This window comes from Patiria miniata, unplaced genomic scaffold (assembly GCF_015706575.1).
Source record: "Patiria miniata isolate m_02_andy unplaced genomic scaffold, ASM1570657v1 HiC_scaffold_14, whole genome shotgun sequence".
In the NCBI taxonomy this organism is placed as follows: domain Eukaryota; kingdom Metazoa; phylum Echinodermata; class Asteroidea; order Valvatida; family Asterinidae; genus Patiria; species Patiria miniata.
The window spans coordinates 12,091,799-12,104,229 of NW_024037052.1; the positions used below are offsets into that span (position 1 = coordinate 12,091,799).

The 12,431-nt window shown below is 41.7% G+C and overlaps 1 protein-coding gene across 7 annotated transcripts in view; it reads left to right on the forward strand.

Moving 5' to 3' along the window:
• The window catches only part of LOC119722074 (SAM and SH3 domain-containing protein 1-like), a 56,876-nt gene extending 44,774 nt beyond the window's left edge, over positions 1-12,102 (forward strand). For all 7 annotated transcript variants that reach the window (XM_038192085.1, XM_038192083.1, XM_038192081.1 and 4 more), the window contains 5 exons: positions 318-539; positions 936-1,089; positions 4,823-5,943; positions 6,793-6,924; positions 7,064-12,102. In XM_038192085.1, the coding sequence (XP_038048013.1) occupies positions 318-539; positions 936-1,089; positions 4,823-5,943; positions 6,793-6,924; positions 7,064-7,321 (1,887 nt within the window). In that variant the 3' untranslated portion in view covers positions 7,322-12,102. The remainder of the gene's footprint in view (positions 1-317; positions 540-935; positions 1,090-4,822; positions 5,944-6,792; positions 6,925-7,063) is intronic.
• Positions 12,103-12,431: the final 329 nt, after the last annotated feature.

Consider the following 12,431-nt stretch of genomic DNA (forward strand, 5'->3'; position numbering starts at 1 on the left):
GATATGACGGTTTATACGATGTCGGTTTAGCCAGAGTTTACTGTATATCATCTTACTGATATATTTGTGTTTGACTTGTGTGTGCATGTGATAACAATAACAACTTGATTTACAACTGGGGCATTTACAGTGTGTGGATATGTACAATAAGTCAGCAATATCATTCACAATAAAGTTCACATTCATAAGATGGAATTTGCGTCGGGTGATGTAATGATTATGCGTCGGTGAAGGGCAAAACACAATATTGAAAGTTCTCATTGTGCACACAGATTCCTCGGTATGAATTTTGTTCAAAACTTTTCGTCTCTCATCAGAAAGGGGATAAAGTTTATGTCACCAAAGACAGTGGTGGCTACTGGGAAGGCGTCCAAGGCAAACGCCGCGGCAATTTCAAGTTTATCCACGTTGAGCAGCTGAGTAAAGAAGAGCTGGAGAAGGAGAAACTCAATCCAGAAGAGGACACTGACACTGACGACATCCAAGTCATGCCCACGTTTGCCAATCTTAAGGAGTTACTGGAGTTGATAGAATGCGAGGTAAGTCCATATTTGAACTGATAAAGATACAATTTATAGTCCAACTTGAGTCCATTTTGACTTAAGGTGCTTTTTTTCCCCAGCCCAACCAATCAACAGCTTAGTCCACATTTCTGATCAAAATGACGTTCAAGTGTGCAGAGCCACACTACGAACGTCTGGTACCCCGCGCGCCAGCCAATCGGAGTCGACTTTAGAAACTGTGCCGTCATTTCGATCAGAAATGTGGACTAAGCTGTTGATTGGCTGGGCTTAAAAAGAAAAAAAAAAAAGGTTTATCAGCCTGGCAGGGATTCAAACCTGGGCCAAAGAGTGTATGTACAGTTGACAATAACTGAAACACAGAGTAAGTGAACCTGCAGCAACATCTTGTTTCTGAAAATTTGTATATTGCAGCAATACTTCACCACACTTTATCTGCACGACTTTGGCAACTTGGAGCAGTTCAAGCAACTGGAAGAGGGGCATCTTAGCTCGCTGAGCATCACAGACCCCAAACACATAGTGAAGCTTACCACGGCAGCGCAGATGCTGCGTAACCCCAAAGCAGGTAGGGACTACTAGGAACGCAAAAAGAAACGGGACAAAATGACAAGTTAGACTGATTGTAAATTAATCTTAACTCGCTGAGCATCACGGACCCCAAACACATAGTGAAGTTTTCCACAGCAGCGCAGATGCTGCATAACCCCAAAGCAGGTAGGCATGCAAAACTAAAGCGACAAAATGACAAATTGGACAGATTTAAAATTGTACGTGTGTTTTTTTTGCTAGACCCTAAAAGGCCGGTCGGCCAATTGTCCTCTGAATGACTGAGTCACTGACTGACTGATGAACGAAGTGACTGACTGATTGCAGAGATTTTAGGCTTCTTACCCTACGGGGTACAGTGCTCTGCTTATATTGTGCCAAGAATAAAAGTAAAATTTGCAGTGTATGAAACTGGAATGAGTAAAGTTAACTACAGTTTTTGGACCGCATTCTCTGCATTGGTGGGGTACCACTTAATTAGGCAGCTCTTGTCCAGCTATGTTTGAATAGAGACACTATGCTTGAACAACCCTGTGTATAAACCTAAAACCACGACTGTGGAATGGCGCTGCACTGTTTCACGCTTGCTGTTCACCGCCTATATACTCTGCGCATTTCAGTCTGCATAACTTAAGATGTACGTCTTACGTAAGATGTACATCTTACGTTACGCAGACTGAAATGTGTAGAGTATATAAGCAGTGAACAGCTTGTGTGCACCAGTAATGTACCATTCCACAGTCTTGGTTTTAGGTTAGGCCTAGTCCGAAATGGGCTTCCAGAGCTACGGCTACGTCTATTTTCAGCGCGTCCCCCCGTATTTTCTATGTGCGCAGACCTAGCTCTCGACAGTTGATTCGAATGCAGCCTTACACATGGTTGTTCAAGCATAGTGTCCGCATACAAAAAAATAGCTGGATAGGAACTGTTAAATTAACTGGTGTCCCACAAATGCAGAGAATAGCAGGATGTTCAGAGGACACCAGTTAAGTGTTGAGATAGCCCTAACAGAGATAGCAGTGCTGGAAATTGTTTTGAGTTTGAGTGAAACCTGGAAAAGTTCCAAGAGTCGGTTTGCAAAAATTATGGCAGATTTTGCTTTGTCCAACTTTTTGTGTTATTTATGTTGGTTTCCACTTCTAGACTTAAGTGCATGGCTAAGGAGTGACTTCTGATGGCTGTCACCAGCCCGGTTTATTTGCATATTCATTTTGAACTCAGGTTAGCAATGTGACATCACACGTTTGCATATCAACAAGCAGCCAATCATGGTGATCCTCATGAGAAGACTAACGTCTGTATTTGCATATTCATGATGGCATCAGCTGATGAATATCATCAGGCTTCTCATTCATCATGTCTTTTGAAAGTCAATGTAGAACATTTTTGTACACCAAGATTGAAACTTTTACAAGGAAATTCAACCGTGCACAACCTTTGAAAAGTGACGTGAATGATACATATTTTCCCAGCAATTTTGAATTGATTGATACATTTCTTTGCATTCTTCGCATTTTTACCGTTCTAAATTTGAGCCTTTTTGAATTGAAAATAAAACATGCTTGCCGATTGCAGTGTTTGTACAAACCTAAAAATGCCTATCATTCATGCCATCGTCACATCGAAGTTATATGACGTTTGCCAAATGGAAAATTGAGAATGTTACAATCACAACTACATTGAAAGTTTGCAAAACATGGTGCATTTGCAATCAAACGGTGCAAGCCAATTTCACAAAGCAGCTTGGCATAATAGCAAAACTGGTCGCCCGCTAAAAAGTCATATTACATAAAATGCTTGTGGATGGGTTTCAGTGTGGATGGTCCTCAGTGAGGATGGTCCTCAGTGTGGATGGTCCTCAGTGTGGATGGTCCTCAGTGTGGATGGTCCTCAGTGTGGATGGTCCTCAGTGTGGATGGTCCTCAGTGTGGATGGTCCTCAGTGTGGATGGTCCTCAGTGTGGATGGTCCTCAGTGTGGATGGTCCTCAGTGTGGATGGTCCTCAGTGTGGATGTGTCCTCAATGTGGATGGTCCTCAGTGTGGGTGGTCCTCAGTGTGGATGGTCCTCAGTGTGGTGGTCCTCAGTGTGGATGGTCCTCAGTGTGGATGATCCTCAGTGTGGATGATCCTCAGTGTGGATTGTCCTCAGTGTGGATGTGTCCTCAATGTGGATGGTCCTCAGTGTGGGTGGTCCTCAGTGTGGATGGTCCTCAGTGTGGGTGGTCCTCAGTGTGGATGGTCCTCAGTGTGGATGATCCTCAGTGTGGATGATCCTCAGTGTGGATTGTCCTCAGTGTGGATGTGTCCTCAATGTGGATGGTCCTCAGTGTGGGTGGTCCTCAGTGTGGATGGTCCTCAATGTGGATGGTCCTCAATGTGGATGGTCCTCAGTGTGGATGATCCTCAGTGTGGATGGTCCTCAATGTGGATGGTCCTCAATGTGGATGGTCCTGTGTGTGGATGGTCCTCAATGTGGATGGTCCTCAGTGTGTGTGGTCCTCAGTGTGGATGATCCTCAGTGTGGATGGTCCTCAGTGTGGATGTGTCCTCAATGTGGGTGGTCCTCAGTGTGGATGGTCCTCAGTGTCAATGGTCCTCAGTGTGGATGGTCCTCAGTGTGAATGGTCCTCAGTGTGGATGGTTCTCATTTTGGTTTTTCTGCACAGCACAAAATACTACTAAGCAGCTGATCAGCAGTTGCAAACGGCTCTTAACAAAACATGAATTGTCCCAAATTATGACTCGCTCAATCAGTAGTTAAATACTAAAATGTTGTCAGCTGTTTAGCCATCACAGGAAAACCAAATAAAAAGCATGCAATTGCTACTCAAGCCATGTCCGAATTACTTGCTATGGTTTGAAATTACACACTGGTCTAAGGCAGCGGCTGCAGCCGCTTCTCACGGACCCGTGTGTTATTTTAAGTGGTAGCCAAGTAATGCGGATGCAGCCTGAGCACCCTGGGCATTCATTTGCATTGTTGCATAGTGCCTTGCTAAAGGACATCATTTTACAAATATAACATGGTTTGAGGGTGGACAGTCGATATTCGCTCCCCGAGGTATTGAAAGTTGACAAACATTCGCCTCGGGAACTAGTTTGTCAACTTTCAATACCGAGGGGAGCTAATATTGACTGTCCACCCGAAATAAACCATGTTATATTTGTTTTACTATACCTCATACATATTCAGCACTGATTTGTTTGGGGGTTTTTCTCGTTGCAGTATGCACCTCAAAAAAGTTTTTTGAAAAACTTGTCCAGTTCACCATTAGAATTGTATTGCTCAAATTCACTAGTTCAGTTCGTTTACAATACAGTGCAGCTGTAAATACAGTAGTTTGTGTACAACATTCTTTTGTACAGAATGCATCTCTTATGTCCATAAATATTCTCTACTTCGGCAAGATTGAGCTCGGGAAAATAACACGCTGTGCTACCATCTCTTCGTACGTGTGTAGCTCGTTTGGGCGATGTTCGCGCGTGCGTACTACACCCGTGCGACAGTTCCATGATTGCTTTGTAAAGCGCACGCGTAGTCAACTGTCACAGGAGTAACCCGTGCGACAGTCTACTACGCATGCGTATTTACCCTGTGCGTGAATCCTCGCACGCGTGCTTGGTGAACAGCAAAAATAACATCTGGCACGTGATGGTGAATTGACCAGTGAGAGTTTGGCTCTCGATCATGAATATGTATGAGGTATAGTAACAAGATTTGTTTACCATGCCATTTGCGTTTTCTATCCAGGTAAAGATAGAGCGAAATCACAGCACATACACGGCCTCTTCTCACCGACTAGACAACCTAAGGGACGCATGATGACGAGAGACTCTGGGTTCTATGCGAGTACAGAAACCTGCGTGTCATTTGACAGCTCCGGCCTTCACAGGTGCAGCGAGACTGGAGACTCGCTGATTGAGGAATGCGAAACTGCTTTCCATGGCGAGGAGATGATGATGTCACCGTCAGATGACACTCTGCAGGAGAACAGCAACGTGAACAATTCCAACTGTATCAACTCCTTGCGGTCCCAAAATGGGTCCCCAGTTGGCAGAATGGGTAACCCATCGTGCAGGCACAGTGGGGGACCCAGCCCAAACTTTGGAAACGGCCACCACATCTCGGGTTCGCCGTCATGCCCACGGAAAGAAGGAAACGGCTCGGCCAGTCCACTATCCCATCATATCTGTAGAGTTCAGAGCAACGGGGTGTCCACAAAGTGTGGAGGGCAGCATTTCACCAACAGCCCAGGTTGGAACGGCCGAGACTCACCCTCGTTCCAACACAGACACTTGATGGCGACCTTCAGCGATCCCGGCTCAGCCCCAAACTCCCCCCGTCTGCGGCCTGGTCAGAGGTCGGCCAAACGGTGCCCGCTTCAGTCCGGCCACAGTGCAGACCACCAGTGCCCGTCTCCAGATGTCGTGCCCAAAGTCTATAGCGATGACATCACGAGATGGCGGAAGAGCGCGCTGTTAGAGATGTATGGCCTTCATGACCCATCTCGTCTTCGAAACTCAGGAGGCTTCCTGCAGTCCTCGCTCGCCAAGACTCACCCAAGTCCCAAACTCCCCCGGCGTGTCATGGAGCAGTACCATTGCCACGCCCTCCACTCCAGCCCGCTCCACGCGGCCTCACCAAGTCAGCAGAAGGGCCGCCGGAAATCCCGCAGTGTATCACCGCATCACCACAGGCATCACCAACCCCACCGCGACCTTATGCTGTCACAGAACTCTGTCCACGGATCACCGACTTTGCCGCTACGACCTAACAAGTCACCGCAGCCCAACGCCCAGCTGGAATGGCGTGTCGAACAATCGCTGAGACAAGAAGGGATTGACCTCAAGGAAGAACCCTACTCAAACAAGGTCAGAATCATTGTCGCAAAGGACTACTCGGAGATCTTGTTTCAGAATTTCTGCTGGTTTGCAGCCTTCATGTAGAAAATAATCCATCAAGAGTCAACTGAATCTGAAAAGTGTCACAAGACAAAACATCTTTGAAATTATTAAACCCTTTGTATATCCTTTCAATCTTCCAAAAATCCAACATTGTGGAGCTTATATACTGGAATTTGTATCCTTGTGGAGTCATTTCTTTGTTCTTGTGTACTAAAAATTTAGAGTTTGAAAGTGTAGTTTTAAAATGCTCCTATTTTAACCAGAATTAATTTCCTGGGCTGAAATTCGGACATATATCCCTTATATAACATACTTCAATTTGCGACAGATCAACACACCTTGGAAATTCCTAGTTTTTGAGTAAAATCCACATATCTGTTTCGTGATAACCTTGTGGAGATGTATTCACCTATAGAAATTGCCCTGGGGAGACGTATACAATCTTGTGTTCCCTATTATTCACCTGCCTCCACAGGATACTGTGTACCAGATCACACCAATGTCACACCACTACCATTTCTCAAAGCATGGCTTAGTGCCTAGCTTTAGTTTCTATCTTCTTGATTCCAGGTCACTTACAGTAAAATATTTCAGTAAAATATGGGTCTCTCTTTCTCCTACAGAAGTATTAAATTTAATGAATGAAGACAAAACATTTGCAGTCTTAGTTTCCAGTTGGTTCAAACAGCGCAGAACCCACAAATGGTCCTGGCACCAGAGGCAAAGCCGTAGTCACAGAGCAAACCAAGGTTTGAGAAATGGCCCAAACTTTTGGACCACTGAGAAGTGACTGGTTAACTCTTTTCTTCTACACAGATGGGTTTCTGTGGCATCCCACCAGCTTTGGTTCAGCGTTATGCCGAGGAACAAGCAGCTGAGGTGTCGGAGGTCGCGGCTTGCCTGGAATCCCTCCGAGTTCGGGATCTAGTTGATTCCTGCCGATGCTGGGTGAGTAAAGAAATTGGATTCAAACAAAATTTATTTGTTTTTTAAAATTTAGTTCTAATTTCTGTGCCTTTTAGGTCTGGGCCTTTTCTTATTTTTTGATGAAGAAATAATTCCATTTTTTGTCTGTTTGTTGGTGTAGTTCCGAAGCGACACGCTGGCCAGCCAATCGAGCAAACTCGTCTACGCAGGTACAGGCAACACCATCGAGGAGTGGCTCATGTCGCTAGGCTTGCCCATGTATGTGGAATCTTTCACCCTGAATGGTTGGGATGAGCTTGACATTGTCATCCACATGGACAAGGAGGACCTGAGGAAGTGCGGCATCGACCGGCTGGGGCATCTACGCCGTCTCTCTACGGCCCTAGAGCATCTCAAGATGTCTTGGAAACCTGTCTAGACACTCTTTCAACTCCCAAAAGGCACCCTGTTGTTTACTCCTCAAACTGTACCAAACAGTGTCAAACTTGAGTTCATCACAAGTCCTCGCAAGTCCTCGCAAGTTTTCGCAAGTCCTTGCAAGTCCTTGCAAGTCCACCAAAGCCGAAACATAGTTCTGATCATGGTTGCGAAAACACGCCCCAGTATTCATACCTATGACTTGTGAACAATCTTGTGGACTTGTGATTTGACCTGTAATGGTCTCAACTTCAGCTCTGCAAACCGCCCTTGATTTTCAACTCTCTGAAAGTGCTGTTTCTACACACTGTATTACAGTTCAAGAAAAAGCAAAAGTGTGGGCAGTATGGACTCTACCATAATTTTGGGAAAGCCGGACAGTTTGAGGAGCAAATGGCATTGTTTCCATGTTTGTGTGAATCTAAAAGGTTAAAAAATAACCACCTATCTTCGGACCTAGTTTGAGCTCTGTGTTGGAATTTCTAATGTTATGCAGGACTGCTTGCCATCCAAGTTTGCATGAGAAAAACAAGCATGCTGGTTTTGTAAAAAAAAAAAAAATCAGCAGGGACAGTATGCAGCTGTTTGCAACTGCACATAGAGTCTACAGTTTGTGCAGATTGGATGGGCCACCATCACATTATTGTCTGGTTCCCATAAGGAGAACACAGACATTGTGCTGTTTTTTTAAGTAAAGATATTGGTTACCAGGCTGAAAATATACAAATATGACATGGTCTGAGGGTGGATAGTCAATATTAGATTGACTATCCACCCAAAATATACCATGATATATTTGGTTTGCAATACTTCATACATATTCACCAATATTTCGTCAAGTTACGCAATGCTGTTTGTGTGCCACTGTCTTTTTATGTACATAGCACTACCCTTGTGCGATAATTCCACAATTACTCAGTAAGCCCAGGTGTAGTAGACTATCGCACGTATCTACCCTGTGTGTGAATACTTGCATGCGCGCTTTGTAAACAGAAAAATTGCAACTGATACGTGACAGTGCATGGACCAGTAAGAATCAGGCTCTCGCTCATGATATGTATGAGGTACAGTAATCATAACTATGGACGTGCAGGCTGATAGTTAAGAAAACAAATAAGATGGCAGGGGTATTAGTATTAAAGGCCTGTTTGTTTGTTTTGGGGTTTTTTTTTGGTTTTTAATTCATCTGTCAAATTGTGTGCAACGTGCTATTTGCATAAACTACGATCCTTTAATATTTTGAGGGTACAAATGTTATCTTGATTCCTATTGGTTATATAACCATAAAAATAACTTACAAACTATGACTGCTTCCCCTGGAAAGTGAACGGCACGACGTATGAATTACATGTAAGTTATCACTCAGTGGCTGTTTGCTGATTGTAAAATTTTGTTACAGAATTATTCTGTCAGTAAATAATTTTATCTGATTTCTGTGAAATCAGGCCCTGCTACAAATAACTTTAAAATGACTCGCTGTGCACAGTTTCTCCTCTTGAGGTATGATGTGTACGGTGACGATATTTCAATGCTTTTATACTTCGTGGCTGTAGCCAAAGTGAGTTTCGTGTGACAACGTTAGCCTGTCGCAGGTTTGCATAAAATCTTCTTCCTCATTGGAGGTTGTAAAAATTTTGATCTTTCTGTACTGTATCCACCCACTGTTTTTCTTGCCAAATTGTTACAATCGCCTTTCATTTGTGGTGCAAATTTTTTAAAGTAATCATTGTAGCACAGTAAGGTTTTTTCCACTGCAATGTCAGAAGTGTAAAACAGAGTTTCGGAAGTTAGCATAAAATAGTTTTTGTATCATATTCATCAGAGGATTTTTGAAGAAGCAGTATCAGCCCCCCTCTCATCCCACTCTCTTCAACTAAAGAGATAAAAAAAAATTTTTTTTAAAGGCCTAAAATAAACGGAGGCCAACAAAAATAGCTTTTTCAATCATCCAGGGAATTCTTTCATCTTGGATGAAAAAGAAAAAGAATTCAATCGAAGCACCCAGAAGTTGTGACTTTTATCATGAAATTGTACAATTACATTTCTTTCTGCCGATGTTCATGAAAATTCCACAAAAATGTAGCTGGCCTGATGTTTCTTAGCCCAAGATTTTTCTTGGATAAAAAATGTCAGGCCTTTCTCATTTTTGTCATTTTGTTTATTTAAATTCACTCCAGTTTGCAGCAGCTTTTTACTTCTTTGATGAGAATTTGTTTAATGGTTTTGTTGCAATAAGTTCGTTGTCTCAGTGGGTAGGGTCAAAAGTCACACTGATACCTTTTCGCTGCTTCCATTTTTGTTTTTCAGTTCTTCCTCATTTTAACTTTCTAAACATCTACACAAGAGCCGCGAGCTCCAAATCAGAACAAGTTAAAAAAAGTTGTTCCTAATGGTATCCACACATTTTGCTTTAAATTACCTTTATTTGTTTTAGGGATCATCAGCTTATACAATTATTTGACATTTTTTCTTATGAAAACAGTTCAATTTCTACAACAACTTTGTCAATTACATGTACAGAATGTATTATCCAAGGACAACAGGTCGATTAAAAGGGGGGGAAAAAGAGTATGAAAAAATAACTATTTTAGATAATTAACAAGGATTGATCAAGACATCTTTAGTATATACATTTATCTTAGATTATATGAAAAAGTCACTTATTGAATATTCAGTACATGTACTTGGAGGACAGAATGATTCTATGCACAGAAGTGAATCTTTCACCAAATTATTTCATGGAGTATATACATATTTCTTGGTGAAAAAAAAACTATTAATATGTTTTCCATTTTCGAACGGTGCTGTTTATTTGAGGAATAGTTTAAACGCCTCTCACAAAAGTAGACTTCCCCCAAGTCTGAGACTAGTTACCGCACTGCAAAGTGTGGAGTATAATAGAGAGACCTGGACCCAGACTATCTTGTGCCCTCACAGTTAGACTGTAGAGCGCCCTCTGGTGCTTGTGTTGGGACAATTTCACTGAGCTAGCACAGACGTTTGATAAGCACAAATAATATTTGCTTTCCAAAAACTGCTTACCAACCAAAACAAATCATGTAATGTATTGGTTGTGACTGGTACTCAACTGATGTTTACTTAGTACCTAACTTGGCAAGTAGGTACTTTCTGCCACAGCAGCACTGTTTCTGTGGGGCATACTTACACAATCTTCTTATTCCAGGGAAAAGGGCTGTCTGGGGAAAAAACCCACAACATATATTCTGTATCGTTCTATATACTCTAATGAATTTCTGTGAGTTGACAGTAACTCATTCAATAGTTCACAGGAAAACCTCAAATTATGAGGTTGAATTTGTATTTACATTCACTTTATAATGATATCAAAATTCCTTAAAGAATTGCCTTAACTTTTCTAAATGTGTCTGTTGTTTCATCACAACTCAATGTCAATCCAAATCTGAATATTGTATTGACTGCGAATCATTGGCTTATTAGTAATCGTTCAAATTCAAATCGTCGTCAATTTACATAATCGGATGTAATTTTTGGAAGTCATTTGTTGTATTGTATACATAACTTCAATCCTGAGGCCTTTTTTGTTTTTTGCTGAAGTGAATGAGAACAAAAGAGGTGGAAATTAAAGAAACTATCGTACGTTTTTTTGTTTGTAAATAATGACTTTGTAATCGACACTATTCCAGGTGGATTGTGGGATACGGTTGCCTTGTGTGTTTTTCTTAACTCCAGTAATGACACGTCGGTTGGTGAGTCCACATATGTACAGGGTGTATGGTTGAAGTGTGTATAGAATGACATGATCAGGGGTCTTGTGTGTATTAAACTTGTATGAAACAAAAGTGCACTGTATTTTAAACAAGAAAATTTCAAACAGTTTGTAAGATAGAGTCGAAGAAAAACAGTCCAGATGCACGTCTTAAATTCCTTAATATCAAAAACATAATCAGAAGATATGTGCAATGAAGAGTGATGTTTATTTTATAATTTTCACAGTTTTCGCTGATTTTATTAACTCGTTTAAACTGTACAAGAAGGGTATTTTGAGGTATTTTAATTTTATGTTCTTTATCTGAGTCTTCTTTTGATTATGTCTTCTTTATTTTATATTATACATCTCCACAACAGGTTGAACATCAAAATTACTGTATGTGGTTTTGGTAATGAACTAATTTATCCCTAAGCACTGCTTCTTTGATTTTTGTATGTGGCCTCAAATTTATTTTATAATTTACGATGGATGTACATTTAGTGGACTTTGAAAAAGAAAGAGGATCATGGACGGAAGAATAAGCCTTAAAAAAGAGTTTACAAAATATCCTCTACATTATTCCACGTAGGCCATGCCCTACGTTCATATTAGTACGGCAGATAGGTGATGGGATTGTGCCTTTGATGATACAAGCATGGCATTTGGCACACAGAGTATGTCATCAGAAAGATATTTGGCTATAGGGTCATCGCAGATTTGTCCTCTGAAAAAATATAACAATGGCAGCCACTTTGAAAATTGTGAAAATTGCTTGTTCATGCCAAATTCCATGCTTGTATCATCAAAGGCACAATTCCCCGATAGTTCCCCTATCTGCCCCACTATATTGTTCAAGGCCCTAATCCACCACTGTAAATTTCTCACACTTGCCACAGTTTTTTAAGATCATTTGGATGATGTCCAACAGTTCAAGCTACAGTTTACTCATAATTATATAACATGATAATTATATAACCCCCCCCCTTCCGATTTTATTTATAATTTATGAAAGAGAGGTAAACCATTAAATAATTATACAGAGAGTAAACGAATATACGTTTGTTTAATCCTCAACTTTATTCTGTAGTTCCAGCATTATTTGTGAACATATTAAGAGCGAAATTGTTCATGTTTGATTTATGCAAATGATATCAAAACGACTGCACGTGCTTCGTTATACATTATAGCCCCGCCCAAAATGCGCACGTGAGCAACAACACTCCCCCGTGGCCGTATACGCCTCTCGGTCTCCAGCACATTGCATCATCACGCAAACGCATGTCAGCCTTTTGTGGACGCCTGTCGGACATTAATCACGGATGTGATTGGTCAAAACGCAGTGGGCGGGGTTTAATGTCTCTTGCTATTTTCCATACGGCAT